General features: G+C 45.3%; 2 protein-coding genes across 17 annotated transcripts in view; one reads left to right on the top strand and one right to left on the bottom strand.

The window, feature by feature from the left end:
- VRK1 (VRK serine/threonine kinase 1) overlaps positions 1-11,099 on the bottom strand; it is an 82,456-nt gene extending 71,357 nt beyond the window's left edge. For 6 of the 16 annotated variants that reach the window (XR_014809025.1, XR_014809026.1, XM_084966438.1 and 3 more), the window contains exons 1-2: positions 11,032-11,099; positions 4,544-4,654 (exon numbers count right to left, since the gene is read on the bottom strand). Coding sequence is in view for 7 of the 16 variants with exons in the window: in XM_084966438.1 (XP_084822564.1) it covers positions 4,544-4,622 (79 nt within the window). In the remaining 9 variants the exon portion in view is untranslated. 16 annotated transcript variants of the gene reach the window in all.
- LOC146401910 (uncharacterized) lies at positions 8,940-12,750 on the top strand. The gene is made up of 4 exons (XM_084970576.1): positions 8,940-8,954; positions 10,296-10,549; positions 10,711-11,155; positions 12,503-12,750. The coding sequence occupies exons 1-4, from the start codon at positions 8,940-8,942 to the stop codon at positions 12,641-12,643; spliced, it is 855 nt and encodes a 284-aa protein (XP_084826702.1). The 3' UTR covers positions 12,644-12,750.
- The last annotated feature ends 13,310 nt before the right edge of the window (positions 12,751-26,060 follow it).

The following is a 26,060-nucleotide window of genomic DNA, read 5'->3' as shown; positions in this document are numbered from 1 at the left end:
GCTGTAGCTCCAATTGGACCCCTAGCCTGGGAACTTCCATATGCCTCAGGTGCAGCCCTAAAAGCCCAAAAAAAAAAAAAAAAAGACTGAGAAGAACTGATGACCAACTTTGAGTGTTTGAAAGAAGGTTATGCAGAACAGGATTTTTAAGTTTTTCCACATATCTCTAAAAGACAGGATTGGGTGGGAGAAATAAGAAAGCAGACTTCCACTCAAGACATGAAAGAACGTTCTAAAAGGCAAGGCTTGATTAAAAACAGGATAGAGTAGTGATTCTTAAGTTGGGACAATTTTGCCCCCCTGGTCAGAAATGCTGAACACCCAACAATTCAGAGAACAACCCCCTACAACAAAGAACAACTCATCTAAAACGTCACCAGAGTAGATAAGAAAGAGATCCTGCTGGATAGCACAAGGAAATATATCTAGTCACTTGCGATGGAACATGATGGAGAATAATGTGAGAAAAAGAAAAAAAATATATATATATATATATGACTGGGTCACTTTGCTGAAAGTAGAAATTGACAGAACACTGTAAACCAACTATAACGGAAAAAATAAAAATCATTTAAAAAATAAAAATAAAATAAAATAAAGGTCACCAGTCCTATGGTTGAAAAACCCTATTCTAAAGGGCTTAACCTCTCAAATATACAAACAACTTATACAACTCGACAGCAAAAGAACCAACCCAATTGAAAAATGGGCAAAAGACCTGAATAGACATCTCCAAAGAAGATATACAGATGGCCAACAGGTACATGAAAAAATGCTCAACATCACTAATTATTAGAGAAATGCAAATCAAAACTACTGTGAGGTACTACCTCACACCTGTCAGAATGGCCATCATTAACAAGTCAACAAATAGCAAGTGCTGGAGAGGGTGTGGAGAAAAGGGTACCCTCCTACACTGTTAGTGGGAATGCAAACTGGTACAACCACTATGGAAAACAGTATGGAGGTACCTCAGAAAACTATACATAGAACTACCATATGACCCAGCAATCCCACTCTTGGGCATATATCCAGACAAAACTTTCCTTGAAAAAGATGCATGCACCTATATGTCCACTGCAGCACTATTCACAACAGCCAAGACATGGAAACAACCTTAATGTCCATTAACAGATGCATGGATTAAGAAGATGTGATACACACACACACATACACACACGCACACACACAATGGAATGCTACTCCACCGTAAAAAAGAACAAAATGATGCCATCTGCAGCAACATGGATGGAAACAGAGACTCTCATACTAAGTGAAGTAAGTCAGAAAGAGAAAGCCAAATACCATGTTATGATATCTTCTGTGATATCATACGACATCTAATATACGGCACAAACGAACCTTTCCACAGAAAAGAAACTCACGCACATGGAGAACAGACTTGTGGTTGCCGAGGGGGACGTGGAAGGAGTGGGATGGACTGGGAGTCTGGGGTTAATAGATGTAAACTATTGCATTTGGAGTGGATAAGCAATGAGATCCTGCTGTATAGCACTGGGAACTATCTAGTCACTTGCGATAAACATGATGGAGGATAATGAGAGAAAAATAATATATATATATCTATATATACACACATGACTGAGTCATACATATATACAGCAGAAATTGACAGAACACTGTAAACCAACTATAACAGAAAAAATAAAAATCATTAAAACAGAAAAGAAAAACCCTGTTCTAGAGGCAGTGAGCTCCCCATCACTGGAGGCATTTAATTATAAACCACATAATGTGATAACATCTATCCAATGCGGACTTTAAAGAATGCGTGGGAACAGGATTATCCATTTCAGATAACTCTCCAGAGAGAAATACCCTGGGGTACATTACAGTGATGATGATAAACACTCACTGAACACTTACACTGGGCCAGAGAGTAAGTATACCAGGGGAGTCACTGCTCATGTTTCACAGGTAATTCTCACAATGACCCTAAAAAATAGCTATTATTTTACCTGAATTTGATGGTAAAACTAGGTTGCCCTAATGTCACACAGCAGTCCATCTTTGAGCTCAGATCTATCTAACTCCAGTAATGCATATCACTGTCCAAACCAAAAAGACTAATGACTTCAAAGCTTCTGTACTCCAGAAAACAAATGAAACAGCACATTCTCTAGAAGTATCGGGACAACGTCTGAACAGGTCTGTAGTCACTGCAAACCTAGCTGGCTGGGAGAAAGAGGACGGGATTATCTGAAGTAGTCCTGTGATGAAGGCGCGAACAATTATCCTGATTGTCCCCAGTTGCCCACTTCCGTAAGAGCCAAGAAGCTCTACATACCCGTGGAATCTTGGTCAGAAGCTGAGATTAATGATGACATCCCTTTATCCACAGGCGTGAGAGCTCGGGATGGACAGACGTTTGAACATCCCCGACTGGGAATCCTGCCCTTAACAAACACACTAGATGCAGATACATGGTTTCTTGGCTGCCTCTGCGCACGCCCATCTGTCAGGATGGCAGTGTGCCTGCTCACATGTTGGTCAAACTGTCACTAGGGCATAGGTGCCAAGCAATGATAGTTGTAAATGGGCAGCTTGCATAGCACTGGAAGAGCTTGCTCTTCTGCAGAAAAAGAAAAATTCTCCGTGGTAATACTGAAGGGTTGCAATCACAAGTGGAATATTCTTGGTCAATCTCAACACTTCAGTGGAAAAAAGACCTAGACTTGTAGAAAAGAATCAGACTAAAGAAATTAAATCAAACAGAAAAGGTACTTTGAAGACAAATAAGTGACTACACTAAAGCTTTTCACGCTGCCAATCTTTCATTAATATATGTCACGGTAATCTCTTATACAGGAAAATCCTCTGCTCAACAAGTCACCACGAATGTTTTATAAAAAAAAAAATTTAGGACCTTTCCATGTCCTAAATTAAAAAGTTGAAAAGCATGGATATTTTCTAGTTCGACATTAAAAAAAGTTCTTTTTGTTGAGTGGCTGTTTTTTAAATGGGTCTACCCTATATCCAAGATAATCGTTTAAATGTACAAAAGAAGGCAGAAGCCAAATGAGATACACACAGGTGAGCAGAAAAATATAATCTGCTTGGCGAAAGAAACCAAGAAGGGAAGTGGGTGTGAAGAAGACAGAAACTGAGTATTTTGGGTCACGAATTGATTAATTAGGACTCAGGGGCTCTCACCGGTCACATCCTCTGACTACATAAGCACAATGTCCCCAAACTACGTTTAGGTTCCTAGTCTACCTTGAAGACCCTCTGCATCCCCGGCATGAGGTATCTGCTGTTCTTACTGCCTGGAAATTCTTCCCTCGGACTACAACCCAAGAGCTGCAATTCGAGCCGTGTGTCCTTGTTCGGTCCTCGGTGACTGTGAAGAACAGCTGGTCGTCATCATTCTCCATGTAGTTCTTCATACACAAGTACCAGGACATACTGATTAAACAACCCCTGAGCCTCCTCTTAGCCATGATAAATAAAAGTGATTCCATTAACTTCTCCTCATTGGACTAATTTATCAACGCTTTATGTTTTTATCATTTCAACTGCTCACTCCTTGAACCCTTCTTAGGCCTGATCAGAAATGTCATCCACGTCAACATGAGCCAACAGAAACTACTCTTCTTCCCACAGGTACCACTTACTAAAAGCAGCATTGATCTGAAGGGCTACAAAAGTCCAGGTGAGTTCTCCATATTCACCCCTGACGGCAGCGACAAAAGCCTGAAATCTACTATTCTTCTAGGAAATACAAACAACTTATTGCCATAAAGGGACGTCGCTGTTATGGCTTTCTGGTAGACATGTGTAAAGACAAACAAGCGAAGTCAAATGACGGGTCATGGCTACAACCTGTGCTTCCCACCAACCTCTCGTTGCCACGCGTGGCCGTAAAACTTCCCTTGAACACCATTTCTACCGTATCATTCTCCTGCTCAAAAACTACAGTACCTTCTAGTAGCCAATGACACTGATCATCAACGAGCCTGGAGTTTTCTATACTCAACTATCCTCCCTTGACTTCCCTCCTCGCCTTCATTCCATGACTCCCCCAAACAGCCAGTTCTCATTACTTTCTCTAAGACCTAACTCTGTTCACACTATTCTCTAAAATGTTTCCCCTTCCTCTCAAATCTATACACACTTTTTTCAAGACTCAAGCCATGCCGTATCGTCATAAATCTGTATTAATTTTCGGCTCCCCCTGATTATCAGTTGTCCCACTGCGCTAGCAGCATTTCTTATCTCATTAAACTCTTGTATCCTTTCACCTTGCTATGCTGGAAAATTCTTTTTCCAACCCATGTGAATGGACCACAACAACACTTAATTGCTTACTCATTTCCTCCTATCTTCATTTTGTATGCAGTTCAATAAATGGTCTTAGAACAGCAGAACATCCATAAACAAACGAAAAGGGGGAAAAAAAAAAAGAAAGAACTAAAACCTAAGACCTAAACATCACACCCTCTGCAAAAATCAACCCAAAATAGACCTAAATGTAAGGCATAAAATCATAAAACAGTTATAAAAGAAAACTTGGAACATCTACCTGACCTAGAGTTTGGCAAAGAAGTCTGAGACGTGCCCGACACCAAAAACGATCCATACATTGACAAGTTGGACTTCATCAAAATTAAAACCTTTTGTGCGGCAGAAGACACTGTAAGAGAATGAAAAGACAAGCCACAGACAGAGAGTATATTTACAAATCACATATCTGGCAAAGGACTTATAGGCAGAATATAAGCACACTCTAAATTCAACAGTAAGAAAACAAACAACTTAGAAAATGGGCAAAAGATTTGAACAGACAAATCACCATATAAAATATGCATGTGTAGGAGAGAAAAAAAATTTCTTCTATCCTGCAGATTCTTTTGGCTGGTGTATTAATTGACATGACAGATTAACAGGAGAAAAACAATTTTAATTACACCTCCATAAAAATACAGGACCCAAGGGCAAGGCGGGCAGTTGAGGCTTATATGCCACCCTGAGCAAAGGAATGGGACAGGGGCCTGGGACTTCAAGGGGGACAAGGGTAACTCATAGGACATAAGATGAACTAAAACAGATAAGACAAGAACGCAATTGAGGGGGAGATAAAAAGCTCGAGTCTTTTACATCTTCACTGTTGTGAGCATGCCTTAGTGGCACATTTTGGGTAAGCTCCGTCTGCCTTCGAATGGCAAATAAGCCTGTGTAAAGATGGTCAACATCATTAGCTATCAGGGAAATGCCCATGAAAGCCATTAGGAAATACCCATACACACCTATTAAAACGGCTAACAAAAAAATACTGCTAACACCAAATTCTGATAAAGGTGTGGAGAAATCCATCTCATGGGGTGATGGTAGGAGTGTAAAATGGTACAGCTCTGGGAAGGTTTGCAATTTCTTCACAGGTTAAATACACACTTAACTCTACAACCCAACAGGTGCACTTGAGTATTTATCCTAGACAAATGAAAATTTATATTCTCGCTAAAACCTGTACATGAGTGTTCATGAAAGCTTTTTTGTAGCAGCCAAAAACTAGGTAACTCACACGTCCCTCAGGGGGTGAATAAATGTGGTAGGAACATACAATGGATGAGCATAATACAATGATCAAAACTAGGAAACTGAAGGTAGTTCCCTGGTGGCTCAGAGGATTAAGGATCCAATGCTGTCACTGCTGTAGCACGAGTTTGATCCCTTATCTGGGAACTTCTGCACGCCACAGGCAAGGCCAAAAAAAAGCAAAAAAAGAAAACTAGGGAATTGACATTCATACAGCATTATAATTAATGTACTTACCCAAATTTCAGTTTTTACATTCTGTATGTGTGTGTGTGTGTGTGTGTGCATGTATGGTTGTGAGACATTTCATCATGGGTATCTTACAACCACCACAATAATTAGGATATAGACTGTTCAATCCAAAGAAACTCCCTCTTGCTACTCCTCTAAAGCCACACCACAGCCCCAGCCGTCACCCCGGCAAAACTGGTCCCTTCTCCATTTCCATGATCATTTTGGGAATGCTACATGATGGAATCCTCATTCCTCAATCCTCATCACATGACTTTTTGAGATTGGCTTTTTTCACTCAGTACTGTGCCCTTCAGCTCCATCCAAACTGCTGCTTGGGTCTCCAGTTTGTGCCTTTTCGCTCTGAATGGTGCTCCGTCACACAGCTATACCACATTTTATTTGACCATTTACCCACTGGAGGATGCAGAGCTGTCTCTAGGTTTTGGCTGTTACAAACAAAGCCACCAGGAACATTCACATACGGGTCTTTGAACATAAGTTTTAATTTTTCAAGGATAAATGCCCAGGAGTGCAGCTGCTGGGTCATATGTTCAGTGTATGTTTAACTTTTTAAGAATCTGCCAAACTAATTCCCAGAGTGGCTGTGCCAGTTTACATTCCTACCAGCAACACGTGAGGTAATAGAAATTTGAAAGTCACAATTTCTACAATAGTTTCTAAAAGTCTGTAATGCCAGGAAGAGTAAGCCTCTTAAATGCTGTAACCTGACCTCAATTTTATCAAAAAATTAACTTTTAAAATTTTCTTCCTGATTCCCAAATAATAGATTTTTTTCTTAATACATCAAACAGAATTTATCATTAATACGTATCTTAATGATTATAATATGCTGATTAATATGTATATTGCTGTATTACAATAAGCTGCAATTAGAAGTGGAACAAAAACAACACAGCCAACAGAAACAGCAAGTTTGTTTTTCTGTTCCAGACAGTCTCTGAAGACTAAAGGTTTAACAGCACTTCTTCCCCCCCCCCCCCCCCCCCCCGACCTGCAGCATATGGAAAGGGGTTGAACTGGAGCTGCAACTGCCAGATCCTTGACGCACTGAGCAAGGCTGAAGAATCAAACCCGCATCCTCAAGGATACCAGTCAGGTTCTTAATCCGCTAAGCTGCAAAAGGAACTCCTTAACAGCACTTCTTAACACACAGTGTGATCCCAAAACATTTGTAATATCATCAAATAATGGCATTTGTTCAGCTGCTACTTGGTTAAAAAAAAAATTTTGAAAAAGGCAATTATCTGAAATAACGCTGTAGTTAGCTATAAAATGTCCAACTTCGTGACTTTTTTAAAATTTCAAATAGAAATGACAATTAGATAATGGAGTCTCCTTGGGGTTCTTGGAACAGACATATCTGCCCCAAATGTAAACAGCAGCAAGACGGCCTACCTGCAGAGAGAAAGTGACATAAACACATAGAAAGAAGCTATAGGGCTGTAAAAAGAGTGGGATGGTACTGCCCTGTTCCCAGTGGCTTTCCTGTTCTCATTCAGTCACTTGCAGGACCAACTATATCGCTCCGGATGTTCTGGACATTGAGCTCTGTAAGACAACTGAGTCCTTCCAAAAAAGTATACAAATTTGCTTAAAAAGTATATGACAGAACATTCCCAAATCTCAAATTAATAACCTTGCAACTTCTATCTAGTGTATCCTCCCGCTTAATATATGCGGCTTCTTGATAAACATTTTAGTGTGAGTATAGGTTTAACATTCACCCTAAGTATCTGCCAGTGTGAATGGCATCTATCTAATTTTCAAATCTGAAAGTACCAGTTCCTATCCTATGGGCCAGAGACCTACAGAGAGATAGGAGTTGCTGCCAAGAATCATCAAAATCCACGTACCTACACAAAGACTAAATACATTATACAATTCAAACCAAGTTAACAAAAATGCTGCAGCTAAAAATGTTTTTTTGTTGTTGTCGTCTTTTTGTTTTTTTAGGGCCACACACACCCAAGACATGTGGAGGTTCCCAGGCTAGTGGTAGAATCAGAGCTGTAGCTGCTGGCCTACACCACAGCCACAGCAATGCGGGATCCAAGCCACATCTGTGATCTACACCACAGCTCACGGCAGCGCCAGATTCTTAACCCACTGAGCAAGGCCAGGGATCAAACCCACATACTCATGGATGCTAGTCAGGTTCGTTAATCACTGAGCCACAAGGGGAAATCTTAATGAAATTCTTAATAAATTTACTGACTAATGTTACTAAAAGCAGTTTCTTGTCATTAGCATTTATTGGTGAATGTTAAAAACCAAACTCTGATTATGGGGAGAAGGGCAGACTTCACACCTCCCCAGGCTCTCTAGAGTTTTTCTTCAAGTGTTGCCCATACGCCATCCAGAAAAGAAGAGTAGAATGTGCTTGAGTTTGAATGTAAAGATTTAAGACGACACTGGGAGAGACGGAGCAGGAATAACTGGGCGAGTGAATGAAATTACTTCAAAGCAACGATCGATCGCAGAACGATCGATCGCAGAATGAGAGGTACTTAAGTGTCCTTCAGAAGGTGAGGGCGGAAGATGTTAAAGGGCAAGATCCTCCTTACATCGTTATAACGGCAAGTAAGAAATACTCACAGGAACATTGGTCGAAAGGGCCAAACCTATCCCGGAGTAAAAACATCTTGGTTCCACCACCTAGCTAAATGCTTTGTCAGGATGCTATCACCTTTCTAAATTAATCGTACACCCTTACTAAAAATTCCATGTTATCACTAAGAGTGTAGTTTTTCAAATGTGCCAGACACAGTTGACTACTTGTGTGCTGGGTGCTAAGTAGCCAAAGCCGACAAGAAATGACCTCTATCAGTGTAAAAGAAATCTTGCTTCAACAAAACACTACAATGGCAAGAACAGACTCTGCACCCAGCACGGTTCCCGACATAGACATCTGGTGATTATGTGAGTCCACTGCTGCTCCCTCTGAAAAATAACCCAGACAAGCTTGCAAAATATCCTACCAGTCTGAAATATATTCTCCAGTCCTATCCAGTTACCCTTCCATTCTCACAACCCATCAAGACCAATTTCCACGAAAGCCTCAGCACCGCACACAAAGAGGCAGCACTGAACTTCCCTTGGGTTCCTGCCCGCTACATGGAGATATCGGCATGTGCACTGTTCGCGTAAATCTAGGAACCATCCTTCCTCACTTGTTATATATAAGGTAAATGTTTAAGTTCTGCCCCATTTCCAGTAAGTTCTATTTATCAAATCAAAAATACTTTCAAAGTTCTACTTTTTAAATCAAAATTCTTCTTATAGCACATCATAACTTACTAGGGATGGCTTTAAGGAAAAACATACATACAGCTGTCCAAGAAAAATCTTTTTTCTTTCCTAGACATCTGGGACTTTCACTTACCTATTTATTATTACTTCACATTAGTTCTCAATTTAAAAAAAAAAAGCTGGCCTATTTAAGAAAGTTAATTTTAGGGTCTGTCAACATTTTGAATGCACGACTGTTATTTGTAAAATATACATTTGCATCCTGGAATAAGACTCGGCATAAGCTTTCCATATAACCATTTCCTGGGCACTTACGAACTTACTGTATGTCAGGTTCTGTGCTTGACACATTTCTCCGCTTTCTCATTTGTTGACCAAATATCCTCTCACAATTTCTGCAGCACTGAACATTAAGAAGCCCTTACACTCTAAATCTCATCTGTCGTAGATAGCAGCACTAAATGGACAGTAATGCTGAACACAAGTTACTGCCATCAAATTCAAGTTGTTACTACATTAACCCAGAATCTGATCAGCAACGCTGAGATGCACAGAGAACAGCACCCACGGTGGCTTCGGCAGAGACAGCCAGTGTTAAGTGACAACTTGCTATATCAGAGGATGACCCTGACCTTAACTACCTGTAAATGTAATTCCAATTACTATATGCCATTTTGGACAGCATAGACATAACCTGAATAAGATGATCATACAAAAAACCCTTGCCTCCCTCTGAAACTACTTTAAAAGTGTACATTAAATCCTCCCCAAAAGCATCACACTTCGAAAGTCATGAAAAGCAAGATGCCTTTATTCTGAACGCTTAAAAATAATGCTGCCATACATTTTCTTTTAATCTTGTAAATTTCAGCTTAACGGATGGGCAATTCTAGTTGAAAAAAAAAAAGAAAAGAAAAAAATAATAATTAATGAGGCCCTTCAACAGTTTCTTAAAACCACCACCTTCCCAAGAGCAAAATTGGTATCTCCAAACTGTTTCAAGGAGAGATGGGGGAGGGAAAGGACGAGTCAACACATAGCAAGAAGAAAAAAAAAAAAAAAAAAAAACGGGGGGAGGGGTGACTTGATAGAAAAGTTAAAAAATGGGTGGACTTAACTGAAACCTAGGGTCTACCTCCTTTCCCTCTCAACCCGGAAACCCTGGTGCGTTTGTCGAATTTAAATAAAGCACCTAAGAGTTTTGAGACCAGAGCCAAAAATTATTCCGACGGTAGGAAAAACTATCTGTCGCCCGCGAATACAGCAGCATCAGCAAAAGGTGCCACCCTGCAGCTACGAAGACGGGACAAAGGACAGCTGTCAGGGGCACGCGAAAATCCCTTGTAAAATTCCGCCACCGGAGCTCGAACGCCTTGAACCTGCCGCAAGGGCCGCTCTCACCGGGCCTCAGCCGGACCTTGACAGCTAAGAAAGGTGCCCAGGCCTGGAACGCCAGCCCCGGGCGAGCAGGCTCCTGCCCCTATCTCAGGTCTCCAGGCCAACGTCGCCTCCCGAGATGCCCTCCTCACCCCACCCCCGCCCATCACTCCCGCCCACAGACGCCTGTCCCCGTTTTCAGAGAGCTCCTCGCTTCTGCAAATGGTCAGTTTGGCTTCTATTCTGCTTCCCCTGCAGAACGTGAGTTCCAAGACGGCGGAGGGACGCCGCTGATCCAATCTGGCCTACAGAAGCCATCTCCCAGACCCGGCCTGAGCGCCCAGGATGCCCTGCAAGTCTGACCCGCCTACACGCCGTTCAGAACCGGCAACGGAGACTTGGGGACCCGCCCGGCCGGTGCAGGGAGCCCGGGGCCGCAGCGGGGCCTGAGGGAAACCCGGCGAGAGAGGACGCCGGCGCCTCCCGAGGTCCCGGCTGCCCTGCCGCCCCGCGCCGGCCCGGCCGCCGACAGCCTCTCCGCGGCCCCCGCTCGGCGCCGGCACTCTTGCTCAGCTCCGCGCGCGGCTACCCTACCCGGAACCGCAGACCGGTCGCCTTCTGCCCAGTACGAACTTCCCGCCGCTTTCGCCGACTTGCAACTCAGTTGAGGCGCCGGCCCCGTCACACTCCGCAGTATGGAGCCTTCTCATTGGCTCGGGTGAGCGGGAGAGGCGGGGCGAGTGGGAACGCGCGAGCGGGGCGGAGCCTATGCCGGCCTTCTCCGCCTCCGCGGGCATGGCGGGAGCCGCGGACCGGCGCACCCAGTGCATGCTGGGAAGTGTAGTGTTTTACGGGCAAAGCAAGATCTCGGTCCCTCTTGCCCCGTGGGCACCTGGGAAATGTGGTATAGCGCCTCTAAGTCCATCTTTCTGGTTGAATGCTGTACCTGGCAATGCCTTAAGAACTGAAATAAATATTGCCAGTATTCTCAGTAGCTTTTTTAACCAATATGTTGGTTAAAAAAAAAAAATTCAACCTTAAGATTACCGTATGTGTACGGTTGGGCAGAGGGAAGAATTGGGAGTGTAAGTATCGCACACATTCTCACAATTTATTGTATACCACAGGAATCACCTATATGGGGAAAAAAGAAAAGGTATATTTACATGTATGACTGATTCACTTTGCTATACACCTAACACAACATTGTAAGACAACTCTAATAAAATATTTTTAAAAATAAATGTCACAGAGAAGCAAATAAATAAATGTGTTGACAAAGAGTTGGACGTAAAAGCAGCCCTATGTTCCGGTTTGGCCCAGTTCCTCCTCTGACTACTGGCGTTTGCGTTTTTCCACCTGAGGATCCACACACTGCAGGCTCCTCCCACAGCAGCCTGGCTCTGTATACCATGTTCTGGCTCTGGAAGCAAACAGCTTGCAGATCAAATCCTTGCTCTTCCACTCTGTATCTTTATAACCTAGATTACTTAACCTCTATGAGTCTCAGTTTCCTGTTTCTGTCAGGACTAAAGGAGATAGTCTCGAGACAGTCCTTTTTATGTAGTAGATGCTCAATAAAGAGTAGACAGTATAAATATAATTCTGTCCGCTCCTAGCCATGACTCTAAATTCCACCTGTCTGTCGAACCTATTTCAATGCCTACCTAACCTTCTGTAGTATTCCATCGGTAATTCCCTTATGCCACAGTTTGCTTTTGCTTTATAATTATAATCAATTGTCTCTGCCTCCATCACCCATGAGACTGTGAGCTTATCTTGGACCAGGATACTGTTCTAGGTCAAAATCACCAAAGCCATAGGCAGAGGGAGCTTTACAGAGAAACTAGAGAAGCTTAAGCAAGGTCTCTTCCAAAGCCTTCTGTTAGAGGGAGTTTTAGAGGGAGGGGGGTGTTGTTTGCCAAGGTAAGGTACTTTTGTACGATTTTCTTAAAGTGGACCCCCCCCCCCAAATTGCATGACTTCAGTCCTCACAAAACGTGGAATCACACTTCCCCTTGGACAGTGCGGCGATGTGCCTGGTGACTCACATTTGCCCCTCCAGGGACTCTCACCGGCTCCAGATGGTCCTCCAGCCTGCCGGCGGCCCCAGGAAGCTGAGCTGGTTCCTGTGCCTCTGGCTTCTGGTGGATTTGGCCAGCAGGGAACCCCACAGAGAACTGGAGGGAAAGAGAAATGTCACTGAAGGCAAGTATTCCCCTGGATCCTTGTCGGCAAGGTCACCTCCGGTCGGCTAGTGCCCTCAGCTGAAGGCCACTGCTCCCGGCTCTCCCTTCCAGCTTACAGTGACAGCTTCTTCCCGTGGTGCCCGGGACATGCAGCTGATAACACCACGACTGCTGCTGAGCCAAGATTACTGCTCCATCCCCGTGGTTCCCACGCCCACATCTTGGCCAAAGTCTCACTGCAAATAAACCCTCCTCAAATTAGCCTGTTTCAAATGTGTTATCTGCTTCTTGCTGAGACCTTAACAGAAACATTTGCACAAAGGGAGCACTCAATGAGTATTTATCAGCAAAGAGGTCTCAAGATGGAATTCCCATTGTGGCTCAGTGGTAATGAACCCAGTTAATATCCATGAGGACGTGGGTTTGTTTGATCCCTGGCCTCACTCAGTGGATTAAGGATCTGGTGTTGCCATGAGCTGTGGTGTAGGTCACAGACGCAGCTCGAATCCTGCATTCCTGTGGCTGTGACGTAGGCTGGCAGCTACAGCTCTGATTTGACCCCTAGCCTGGGAACTTCCACACGCTGCAGGTGCGGCCCTAAAAAATAGAAAATAAAAGAGGTCTCAAGATTCATACATCTCATGGGTGTGGAATTCTCAGGCAAGAATCTGTGGCCAGAATCCACTGAGAGAATCTCTCCCTCACACATACACACACACACACAAAGAGAGAGAAAGAGACAGAGAAACACACCCACACACGCTGAGAAGACTTGGAACAGAACTCATCTTTCACCTCATGACCGGGTTCCCCTAACCTCACCAAACGTGTGCAGAAGAAATGTCCCCGCTTCCATGCTGGGTTGGCACCAGCTGGCCTTGAATCGCACTGAAATCAGCAACAGGGCCTGGAGTGTCCCAGGGTGGGAATGGAATGTACTTATTCTGGAGGTCGTGGCTGCCTCAGCCTGGTGGGATAGCTTACTCTTCAACTGCTACTTCAGTGCACTCTGTCCCCAGGCAACTGCCACCGTCTCCAACACCACCCACATGTGCTGAGATGGCCACCCAGTACAGAGCCTGGCAGGACATCAGTCCAAGCTGCTGGCACAGAGACTGCCATTCTGAGGTGCTGTAGGTGGGGGTACAACTCTGGGACACTGGAGGCCCTCCACGGATTTTTATGAGTTGGCAGCTTGGTATCAAGATCACGGTTATACGGAAAATGGACCCATGAGGACTGGCTGGGGCTGGGCTTTAGAACGAGAATTGAACTTAAGAGGAAAGATCGGTGAGTACAGTCCTGCCATATATTCAAAATATCCAACAGTCCGAACAAATGTTTACTGAGCACCTACTGTGAGCAGGAAATTGGGTTAAACTCTGGGAACTCTGAAGGTTCTGGTTTAACTAATGTTTAAGGAGGCCTTGCTGTGTATTGGGCATTGTGCTTTTTCACATACACTATCTCAGCTCTTTTTTTTGGTCTTTTCCAGGGCTGCACCTGCGACATATGGAGGTTCCCAGGCTAGGGGTCATGTTGGAACTGTAGCTGCCAACCTGCACCACAGCCACAGCAATGCCAGATGCAAGCAGTGTCTGCAACCTACACCACAGCTCATGGCAACAACAGATCCTTAACAATGTATAATATACATTGTATATGTAATATAAAGTGTATATATATATTAAATATTTAATACATTTAATGTATTAAATTAAATTGAATCACTTTGCTATACACCTGAAACTAATACAACACTGTAAGTCAACTATACTCCAATTTAAAAAAGAAAAAAAGGGAAATATATAAATGATTCTAGGCTCCCTGAATCTACTTCCAAATGTTGATTTTCCTGCCCCTTTATGCACAGCTTCAGTACATGGGGTACTTGTTACAGGGAGATACTTTCAATGCTGTGATAGAGTTTTGTACAAGATGCTGCCCTAGGTCTAAAGTAAAGGAATTCCTGGCTAAAGGATCCCCATGGATTAAGCAGGGTGACCCAGGAGTGGGTTCAGCCCATTTTTTTTCTGGAGTTCCCATTGTGGCTCAGCAGGTTAAGGACCTGACATAGTGTCTGTGAGGATTCAGGTTCCATCCCTGGCGTTGCTCAGTGGGTTAAGGATCTGATGTTGCCTCAAGCTGCCAAGTAGGTCACGGATACAGCTTTGATCCCGTGTGCTGTGGTTATGGTGTAGGCCAGCAGCTGCAGCTCTGATTTGATGATTCAACCCCTAGTCTGGGAACTTCCATATGCCTCAGATGTGGCTGTAAAAAGAAAAAGAATTCCCTGATGCCTAGCAAGTGCAGATAGCTGGAAAATCTATGCATGGGATCCGTATTGATTTGACACATGGTCAGGCTCTGGAGTGCCCTCTTTTATTCCCAGGAACCCTCTGACCTCGACACAGAAAGGGAACAGGACAGGGCACTTTGGGAAAGGGAGAGGAGGATGGCAGTAGCGAGATCACGGCAGAAACTCAGTCTATGACGTTCACACAGGCCTGATAGTCACTGCCCCGGCAGCCTTCAGCAGATGCTGGATGTACCAATGAATCTGTTCACCGGTCCCTGTCCTTGTTGTTTTCATCTGCAGAATGGGAACAATCATCCTGGGCCAACCAGTTCTCCGCCTCTCCAGGCTGATGGGAGGTAGGTGAGGTCAAGTCTGAGAAGGACTTTGATCTTCGAGAACAAAGCTGCTAGGGTGTCATTGTTAGGCAGGCGACCTAACAACAACCCAAGGAATTATTACCTCCCGGGAGAAGGGGAAACAGAGAGCGATGAGGAGCAGGGCATTTTCAGAAATCTTCTGAGTACCCCACCCCTGGTCCCTACTCCTCCATCCCCTTCCACGTCTCATCTTGACCCAGAGCCCTTATTTCCATTTTTAACAAGGAATTTTCAGCATTTACCATGTGTCCATCACCGCATCCTAACAGATTTACAATCCCGTGGGAGAGCCAGTCAGGTCCACAAATCCCAGTACCTATGATTTTTATAAGCATTATTATGTGCTGGGAAAATTATCCCCTGAGGCCCTGAGAGGTGGGTGAAATAATCCCCCATGTACAGTGAGGATTACAAAATCCCAGAGAAATGAAATGATTTGCTCAAGGTCGTACGGCTCATGGTTGGTAGAGCTGGCTGACTCCAAATCCACCCTGGTATCAACCAGAGCTGCTGACTGCTGGAAAATGTAGTGAGATATTATGATGGCCATTAAAACCCGTGCAGTGAGAATGCAGGAAGGAGAGCAAATTGTTCTGCCAGGCCTCACAGACAAGGTAACACCGACCTCGTTACGCTGCTGAACTAATCTAGTGACTCCCACAGTGAAAGAGATAGATTCTTGGAAATTTAATGACACAATAATTGATGATTGTAGATTATTCTGAGGTCAGAAGTGGATGCATGAGGGTTTTAAGCCTAAGAAAATGTTTCCTTCTTCTCCTTTCCTTCGTCCCGACAATGATGACATCAGGGATGATGACGATAAAGATGAAGTTGAAGATGACAGCAGCTTCCATTTATTATGTTGTGCGCAATTTCCAGGAATTGTGCTGATAATTTACCAACAACATTTCAAGAAATCTTCACAATAACCCTTGGAGTTGGGTATTATCCCTCCCTCCACTACAGAGATAAGGAAATTGAGGCTCAGAGAAGGTAGGTAACAGATGCAAGGTCACACAGCTAGTAAGTGATGCAATCGGGGCCTTAAGTCAAAGTTCAGACTGGTTCAGAAGACCAAATAGTTAACCGCTCTCCCTGCAGTCCACGGACCATTCATCATCTCATGTGTTTATATCTCCTAAGCAGATTTTCAAGATGCCATAGTCACTTGTCTTCCCCAAGCTTTGAGAGATTTATGGTACAGAAAAAACGTAATATGTGAGCCTCCAAGAAGGACTGAAATGTTTCACGGTGTGCTGGTGAAACCCCCTGAGCTGAGGACCATGCGAGCTGCCTGTGGGTGGGTTGCTTGCTGCCCACGTGTTGGGAGGAGTTCCGGATACGATCGACTGGCATACACACATTTCTACTACCTTCTACTGGCGTTTCCTATGGCAGAGCCTGCGAAGCTAAAACCTGTGTTTCCCAGGCATCCTGGTGCTTAAGGCTCTGGATGCAAGTTAGGTTTCACCAGTGGGATTCCTCAAGGAAGATTTGGAGGCAAGGTGAGTTTTCGACACAGTTGTGCAGTCTTGAGCTTTTTCTGCAGCCATGTTCCTGCGCCATGTGTCTAATGCCATGAGTATCAGAAGGCAGTAGAGTTGGTGGCTGTAGGAGTTCCTGATCCTTGGGTGGCAGGAACAGTTGTGAGTTTGCAAGGGAAAGAATTTAACCTTGGCAGAGTTCCCATTGTGGCTTGGCAGGTTAAGAACCTGACAGTGTCTGTGAGGATGTGGGTTCAATCTCTGGCCTCGAACAGTGGGTTAAGGACCCAGCATTGCTGCAAGCTACAGCATAGGTCACAGATGTACTTTGGATCCGGCATTGCTGTGGCTGTGGCATAGGTCACAGCTGTGGCTCCCATTCGACCCCTGGCCTGGGAACTTCTATGGGCTGCAGGTGCATCCAGAAAGAGAAAGAGAAAAAAAAAAAGAATTTAACCTTGGCCAAAAAGAGCGCTGGCCTCTGTCCGCAGCAAGGTGATCGCCAAGACCTTGGAATGTCAGATAGGAGTGTCCTCTTTGTTTGCCTGGGAGCCTTGGGTCCCCAGATTGTCCAACAATCTGATCGAGGGTGGTAGTTAGCCATGCTACAAGGACCAACAGTGCAATTATGGTGGGTGCTTTGGGTCACACAGTATTGGTCAACCTTCATGGGTAGGTGGGCCATGAATCATACCTTTGTGATGGAGCCCCAGGGATAACCTGGGACACTGAGGCTTAGGTGGCCGGTTGGCGGTCTTCCACATGTACTGTCACACACTGATGCTGGGAAAGTAGCACTGTCTTGATGCCATGCGGAGAAGAGCTCCAGACTGGGAACCTCCTGGCTTCTGCTTCTGCCCTCGCAATTTTGATCTACATCCTTTTCCCACAACAAAACAAATCTCTGAGTATAACAGCTTCCAGTGAGTTCTGTGAGTTCTTCTAGCAAATTATTAAAACTGAGGGTAAGCAGTTCTCTTGTGGCCCAGCAGGTTAAAGATCCAGTTTTGGGAGTTCCCGTCGTGGCGCAGTGGTTAACGAATCTAACTAGGAACCATGAGGTTTCGGGTTCGGTCCCTGCCCTTGCTCAGTGGGTTAACCATCCGGCGTTGCCGTGAGCTGTGGTGTAGGTTGCAGACGTGGCTCGGATCCCACGTTGCTGTGGCTCTGGCATAGGCTGGCAGCTACAGCTCCGATTGGACCCCTAGCCTGGGAACCTCCATATGCCGCGGGAGCAACCCAAAGAAATAGCAAAAAAAAGACAAAAAAAAAAAAAAAAAAAAGATCCAGTTTTGTCACTGCGGTGGATTTGGTCACTACTGTGGCTCAGGTTCAATCCCTGGCCCAAGAATTTCCACATGTCATGGATACGGCCAAAAAAAAAAAAAAAAAAAGCAGAAACAAACAGAAGAACCTGAAGGTGTTTAGAGGACCCTCCACCAAACTTGCAACTGGTGTGAGCAGTGGGAGTGGTGGGCTGTGTTCCCTCTAACTATGCGAGTGGCTAGCACTCGTGCAGATTTCCTAAACTCTCCAGGCCTAGTGACAGCTTTCCCCTTTCTGATTGTGGCAGAGCTAGTAGCTTCCCAGGTCAGGCAGTTTTGCAGTGCTCTAGTCCAGCCTTTCGGTGATTTTACAAGGACTTGACTCCCTATGTTAAATCCCTTCATGTTTAAATTACCTAGAATGGTCATCAGGTCCTGCATTAAACTCCAGCTAATACAGGAGAGGAGCTTGTCCCAGTAAATGACACCTCATATGATTCTAACATGCAAGCTTCTCGCATTTTATTGTCTCTGAAACCAGAGCCTATCTTACAGTCAATGCCAGTTGTAGTTGGCAGTTATTTTCTTTTTTCTTTATTAGTAGCACATAAACTAAGGATGCATCCTAGCACTGGTGAAGTCTTAGATTTGATTAAATTCTAGGATACCTGGTTCTCACTTCCCCAGAACTTCTCTCCAGATCATCTCTCCTCTTTTTCTTTTCATAACTGCAGCTGCTGCATATGGAAGTTCCCAAGCCAGGGGTCAAATCAGAGCTGCAGCTGTGGGCCTACACCACAGCCACAGCAATGTGGGATCCCAGCCACATGTGCAACCTACACTGCAGCTTTCGGCAGCAACTCCAGGTCCTTAACCCACTGGGCGAGGTCGGGGGTCAAACCTGAATCCTCATGAATACCAGTCAGGTTCTTAACCCGCTGAGCCACAATGGGAACTCCCATCTCTCCTCTTCATTCCACTCCCCATGTTGCACACCTGAACTGACCCCCCCAAACTCCCAAGGAATGGAGCTTTCCTCCTTTCTCCTGCTCCACACTTTCTGAAAGTGAAGACAACCATACTTAGAGAAAGAGGGAAGCAGTGTGCTCGTGTGTGTGTTTTCTGCAGGAGACAAACCCAAGTCTGGAACCTCCCTCTGACATTTAATTGCTGTGTGACCCCGAATAAATTATTAACCTCGCTGAGCTCCCTCCCTCATCTGTAAATGCTAGCAGGGGTCAGGATTAAATGTGATCGCATGTGTAAACTTCCTGGTCCCTGGTAGGCACTCAGTAAAGGTTTTTCCTCCTCCTTCTGTTCATCCCTCTCTTATTTCTCTCCGCCTAAACATCACGAGGTCCACCTCTCCTGTCGCTCCATCTCCAGGACTCAGGCTCCAAGCAGCTGTCATCGCTTGCTGTCAATGGTTTGCCACAGACCCAGGGCAAATACACAGACATGTTCACATGCAGCTGCCAAGTTGCAAACGAGGAAAGGAAGGAGAGTTTTTCCAAAAACAAAAGCAAATTGTTGCTTTTATCTTTGCAACCATCCAACACTTGTTATGTTTTGATTTCAGGGATGCTCCAAGATTCTGGGACAAAAGGCACTATATATAAGTATTATTATGAGACTCAAAGGGGCCCTGAACAAAACAAAATCCTTTTATCACAAGAGAATTGGAGAGACTTGTTGCCAAATATAGTCCCTGGGAGGAAGATGTGTTTTTTCCTCTTTTCCGCTCATCATCCCCATCACCACCTCCTTGCTTTAACCAAACCCATAGCCTAGCCAGGAGTCTATAGGCAAACATTTTAAAGTAATAAAAACCAACATACTTTGGTAATTACCACAGGCCAGATATGGTCCCAAGTCCTTTGTCTCTAGTATCTCCTTTGGTTTGCCTGGCAGCTCTATGAGGTAGGTACCACTATCAGCCCATTCTACAGGCGAGGAAATTAAGTCTTGGAGAACTTAGGCAATTTGCCCAAAATCATACAGCCAATAAGTGGTGGAGGCAGGATTTGGACTCAGCTGTACACTGGCAATGAGGATGCTTCTCCTCAATGGCAAGGGGATGCGGGAGCCGCAATGAAGAACACACACGGCCGAAGCGCTTCGAAAATCTGCAAGCTGATCATTGAGATACGTGCCACGCTCAGGTGTGGATTAACAGAATTCCTAGCAAATAGCAAAAGGGGACAGGACTGAGAAAAGCATTGCATGTTTATTATGGGAGGCCCTGATGGATGCTGACTTATTTAATCCTTATTGTGAACACTGAAAGGCAGGTCTAATTATCATTATCGCTCAGGTGAGAAGAGGATCTTTAACTGTGGCTGTAGCTTTTGAGTGACAGAATTTTTTTTTCTTTTCTTTTTAGGGTCACACACTGGCGGCATATGGAAGTTCCCAGGCTAGGGATTGAATCAGAGCTGCAGCTGCTGGCCTACACCACAGCCACGGCAACACCGGATCCAACCTCATCTTGGACCTATGCTGCAGCCTGCAGCAACTGCAGATCCTTAACCCAGTGAGCGAGGCCAGGGATTGAACGTGCCTCCTCACAGAGTCAAGGTTGGGTCCTTAACCCACTGAGCCACATGGGAACTCCCCAGAATAGGGCTTTATACCCAGGATTGCCTGATTTCAAAGCCATGATAACTCCATACTGTCTACTAAAACTAGATCGGTGGACTTTCCCCCTCTCTTTTTCTGCATATATGTCTCTGGCTAATACCTTGAGACAGAATGAATAATCAAGCTGTTGATAAATTATACTCGCGTCTAGCAAACAAGTCAATTGTTGTTTTGCCTCTAACAGGTGTGGCTTGATTGCAGACCATTAGTGACCATTAATAAAAGAAACCCAGATTGCAATTTCCCAGGATTTGCATTTCACACCAGGGAGCTGAGCTCAGCCAATATTTTTCATAAGCTAACACCTGCAACAGAGGCAGAAAGCATGACCTAACCGAGGTAACATCTATCTTTGGGAATTAAAATATAATCCATGGGATAATTTGTGAACTGGATCATTCTTTCTTCTGTCAGTGGTCTCAGCATAGCGATAAGGCCTCGGGTGTTTCAAAAATCTGGTAAGCAGGCTTAAGAGGATTCAGGACATAGTGCAAGCACTCGGATGCATCCACTATATTAAACTGAAGTGCATTCATTTCCTGTTTAACAAAAGTTTACTGAGCACCTACTATGCCCTGGGTGTTGTGCTAGGTTCTTGGGTTAGGGGTAAACAGGACGAGATTGCTGTCCCTAAGAGGCCACACACTCTGTAAGGGCAGATGGACACAGAATGACAGTTACAGGACAGGGAGGGTTGCTTATGCAGGGAATTGCTGTTCTTATCCTCAAGTTCCTGTTAAGGACAATTCCACTCCACACCCCAGCAGAAGCAGTATTAGAATGGAATGACAGCCTTTCTCCTGCTCACTCCTCGCCAATAAGAAGTGACCTGTCGGCATCCATGAGGACACAGGTTCGAGCCCTGGCCTTGCTCAGTGGGTTAAGGATCTGGCGTGGCTGTGAGCTGTGCTGTAGGCCTGCAGGTGCAGCTCCAATTCAACCCCTAGCCTAGGAGCCTCCATGTGCTGCAGGTGCGGCCCTGAAAAGACAAAAAAAAAAAAGACGTGACTTGTGGTGGGACGGCACGGGGAGGAGGCACTGAGCACTGAGCATGGAGCTGTGTGCCTTCCCCTCTCTGTCTGATCTGTCCGCCTGTGCCTGCCTCCGTGGGATAAGAAAGCTCAGCTCAGGACCAGCCCACCTGCCCGACTCAGCTCTAGAAGCACAAGCCACTCAGCTGAAGCTCACCGGGGTTGGGGGGCAGGGATTCCCATTGCCTCTGGCTGTGTCCGGCCTGGCCGAGGGGGGGTGCCCCAAGGTTTTGATCTGGGGCCAAAGCCTGAGGAAGCCCATTGGTCCACAGGTCAGCCCTGCTCTCCAATCCAGCATCAGCAATTAGAAAGCTGACATTCTGCTCTTCATCTATTTAATTCTATGTCTATGTTTCAGTTTATTCCAAAACTCAGAGAAAAGGAAATGGAGTGTTAATTATTTGGATTCTGAAACCCCACAAGCTGTGACAGAGGGAAATGGGAAGAGATTCAGGAAGACACACACACAGAGACATACACATGTGCATACACACATGCATACATGCACGTATACAAACACACACGCATAAAGCAGAGAAGAGATGCCTGACATAGCAGGGGGGGTGGCTGGAGGGTAAGCATGGACCCTCAAGTGAGCTCTGAAGGATGAGTGGGAATGAATGAAGCAGACGGAGATGGGAAAGGCATTCCTGGCATGGGGAAAGGCATGCAAAGACATGGGGGTATGAAAGAGGCTTGGTGCTTAAGAAACTGTAAAAAGTCGGGGAGTTCCTGTCGTTGCTCAGTGGTTAACGAATCTGACTAGGAACCATGAGGTTGCAGGTTCGATCCCTGGCCTGGCTCAGTGGGTTAAGGATCCGGCATTGTCGTGAGCTGTGGTGTAGATCGCAGACTCGGTTCATATCCCATGTTGCTGTGGCTCTGGCATAGGCTGGTGGCTACAGCTCCGATTAGACCCCTAGCCTGGGAACCTCCATATGCCATGGGAGCGGCCCTAGAAAAGGCAAAAAAAAAAAAAAAAAAGAAAGAAACTGTAAAAAGCTATCCTTGTCTCATGACCCCCAGGGACCTCACCTTCCTTATCTGCAGCCCCCCTCACTCCATCTATGTCCGTGTCTGTGTCTTTGAGCCTTTTTTTGTTGTTGTCTTTTTTGGGCCATATCCACGACGTACACCACAGCTCACGTCAATGCTTAGCCCACAGAGCGAGGCCAGGGATCGAACCCGCGTCCTCATGGATGCTAGTCAGATTGGTTTCTGCTGAGCTACAGTGGAAACTCCCCCTTTCCTCCATCTTTGTGTTCATATCTACATAGATTTCAGAGCATGGAGATAAAAAACTTGGGAATTATCAGCATATAGCCGGCTTGTTAGAAATGACAATGAATTACCCATGAGAATGGATGAACTAACCCAAGGAGCGAGTGTGAGAAATTCCCGCTGTGGCATAGTGGGTTAATGACCCAGTTTGTCTCTGTGGAGGTGCTGGTTTGAGTCCTGGCCCAGTGCAGTGGGTTAAAGATCTGGTGTTGCTGCTGCTGTGGCATAGGTCACAGCTTGGCTCAGACTCCATCCCTGGCCCAGGAATTTCCATATGCTGTGGGTGTGGCCAAAAAAAAAAAAAAAAAAAAGCAGTGAGTGTGGATTGAAAAAAGAAATCAGGAGTTCCCATCGTGGCGCAGCAGAAACGAATCTGACTAGGAACTGCGAGGTTGCAGGTTCGATCCCTGGCCTTGCTCAGTGGGTTAAGGATCCGCCGTTGCCATGAGCTGTGGTGTAGGTTGCAGACGTGGCTCGGGTCTGGCGTTGCTGTGTCTGTGGTGTAGGCCTGCAGCTACAGCTCCGATTAGACTCCTAGCCTGGGAACCTCCATATACCGCGGTGTGGCCCTGAAAAGACAGAAAAAGAAAAAAAGAAAAAAGAAAGAAAGGAGCCACATTGCAGGCGATCCATGCTCTCTGACTTTTCCACTGACGGCGCTCCCCAGTCTACCAGCCACAGGATGGCTGGAACTCAAGAAGAAAGACACAGTCTTTTTAGCTTGAGGAGTCAGAGGGTAGAGCCTGAACTGTTGGAGCAATTGGAAACTGGAGAGGGACAGGGGATCGAAGGCTGGAGGGAGACACAAGGGCAGCCCTAAAACCTCCATATAAAAATCTCTGGCTGATTAATGAATTTGCACCAGCACGAGAAAAAAATCCCAAGGTGCCCAAAAGGAAACTACAATTGGAAGATTGAAAGAGCAGGCAGAGCATTCACTTGCTCTCCGAGCAAGGGAGACTGAGTCTGGAGTCTGAGCCCTGCCAAGTCAGAAGAGCTTCGTTCATTTCAGGTTCATTTCTGGTTCATTTCAGACTGTCCATTGAAACCCTAAAAGCACCAGGCCTGAAGAGGAAAGGTTTTGTCCAAGGAGTGGGCAACTAAGCAATGTCCGTAGCTTGTTTTAGGCAGACAGCTAATGAGTGGCAGGGCTGGGATTTCAATTCAAGGGCTCTGCCTCCAGAGCCCATGGCCTCAACCACTGTATTCAACGATCTCTCTCTCTCTCTCTTTCTCTCTCTCTGTCTCTCTCTCTCGGCACCCTGCATCCTTCCTTTAAAGCACTCATCACCAAAGTCAACAACCCAATGGCATTGCCCATTCAGCTATTTGTCTCCTGAAACTAGACCTAGAAAGAGCAGAGAGTGTACGCAGTGCCTGGTACACAGCCCAGTAAAAATCTGTGGAATGAATGCATGAGTAGTTTGTGATGGGTGACTCACCAAAGCCTAAGCGTGTATAATGGACTAATATGTTTTCTATTGGTAAACACGTATCATTAAAAATGCATTCCTGCCCTATAATTTCACCCCCTCTTATGACCCTTGAGGGAATTAAATTACCAATAATCACTCTGGCTTGTAGCTGGGTTTATTTGTACATATCTGTTCCTATTTTTAAGGACGATCAGAAATGTCTAAGTATACTACGAATGATGCAGTATTTTGATTAATCAGCTCAGTAGGGGAAATTTCCATGGGTCGTCAAACTGAGCATAAAGACAGGGCCCATGCCGAGAATGAATGGAGTGGAGGGGAAAAGGGAGAGAGAAAGACAGAGATGGGAATTCTTGGTAGCCAGAAAGGAGGCTTGAGTCAACACTACAGAACTTCGAAAGTTTCTGTTTTATCATAAACTTAGGTAAGCAGCTGTATTAGTTTCTTGCCCCAGCCACGACAAATTGCCACAAATGGCAAAAACAAACAACCCCTCCCCCAAAAACATGCCAAAAAAGAGTTTAAAAATGGTTAAAAGGGGTGTTCCTGTTGTGCTTTAGGGGTAACGAACCCAACCAGTATCCATGAGGATGTGGGTTTGATCCCTGGCCTCGCTCCGTGGGTTAAGGATCCAGCATTGCTACAAGCTGTGGCATAGGTCATAGATACAGGCTCAGATCTAGTGTTGCAATGGCTGTGGTGTAGACCCGTAGCTGCAGCTCCAATTTGACCCCTAGCCTGGGAACCTCCATATGTGGCAGGTGTGGCCCTAAAAGAAATTAAAAAAAAAATGTTAAAAGAGCAGAAATGTGTTGCCTTGCAGGTTTGAAAGCCAGAAGTCCAAAAGCAAAGTATCAGCAGGGTCACACTCCCTCAAAAACTCTAGGGGAGAGTTCCTTGACTCTTCCAGCCTCTGGAGGCTCCTGGCCTCCTTAGCTTGTGGCAGCACCACTCCAAATCTCTGCCTCCATCTTCACATGGCCTTCTGCTCTGTGTGCATCAAACCTCCCTCTGTTTTCTCTTTTAAGGACAGTATTTGTTGGATTTAGAGCCCATCCTATAAACCCAGGATGATTTCATCTCAAAATCTTTAACTTGATTACTGCTGCAAAGACCTTATTTGCAAATAAGGTCACACTCACAGGTCCAGGGGATAGGACTGGGACATATCTGGTTGGGGACAGGATTCAATCCAGTACACCATCCATGATGGTGTCACTGCCTTAATTCCCTTTAATGGAAGACAGAGAGGAGGCTGTGCTCACCATTTCCCATTGACCCCACGTGTTGCTGAGCACGTCCCCTGCTGCCATATGTGCTCCCCAAATTGGAACCTGTTCTGGCCCAAGCACAACCACTCTGAAAGATCCCCACTCCCATGAGATGGTAACAAAGACTGAAAAGGTTACTCAAGGTCAAATACCTGGAGGAGTCAAGGTTTGAACCCAGGTGCGTCTTCTCCAAAGCCAGGGCTACAGCCATCCCACACTGCCTGAAACACTCCCATTATCAGAGACCCACTGTACTCTCTAAACTCTGTTGTTAAAATACACACTCTTCCTGAGAGAGGGGGTCCGAGCCTTCATGAAAACCACAATTGTGGAGGAGTGTCTTCGAT

Source organism: Sus scrofa, chromosome 7 (assembly GCF_054392235.1).
Source record: "Sus scrofa isolate SSC_HxYL_T2T_F1_AM1 chromosome 7, Sscrofa_HxYL_maternal_Yorkshire_Landrace_v2.0, whole genome shotgun sequence".
Taxonomy (NCBI): domain Eukaryota; kingdom Metazoa; phylum Chordata; class Mammalia; order Artiodactyla; family Suidae; genus Sus; species Sus scrofa.
The sequence above is the reverse complement of the archived record's forward strand: the minus strand, read 5'-3'. Positions and strand labels throughout refer to the sequence as shown.

Excerpts from the sequence above, each read along its gene's own strand:
- LOC146401910 (XM_084970576.1), top strand. Across the intron at positions 10,550-10,710 it reads GGCTCCTGCCCCTATCTCAG|ACGGCGGAGGGACGCCGCTG; the intron begins GTCTCCAGGCCA and ends GTGAGTTCCAAG. Across the intron at positions 11,156-12,502 it reads GAGCCTTCTCATTGGCTCGG|GGACTCTCACCGGCTCCAGA; the intron begins GTGAGCGGGAGA and ends TTGCCCCTCCAG.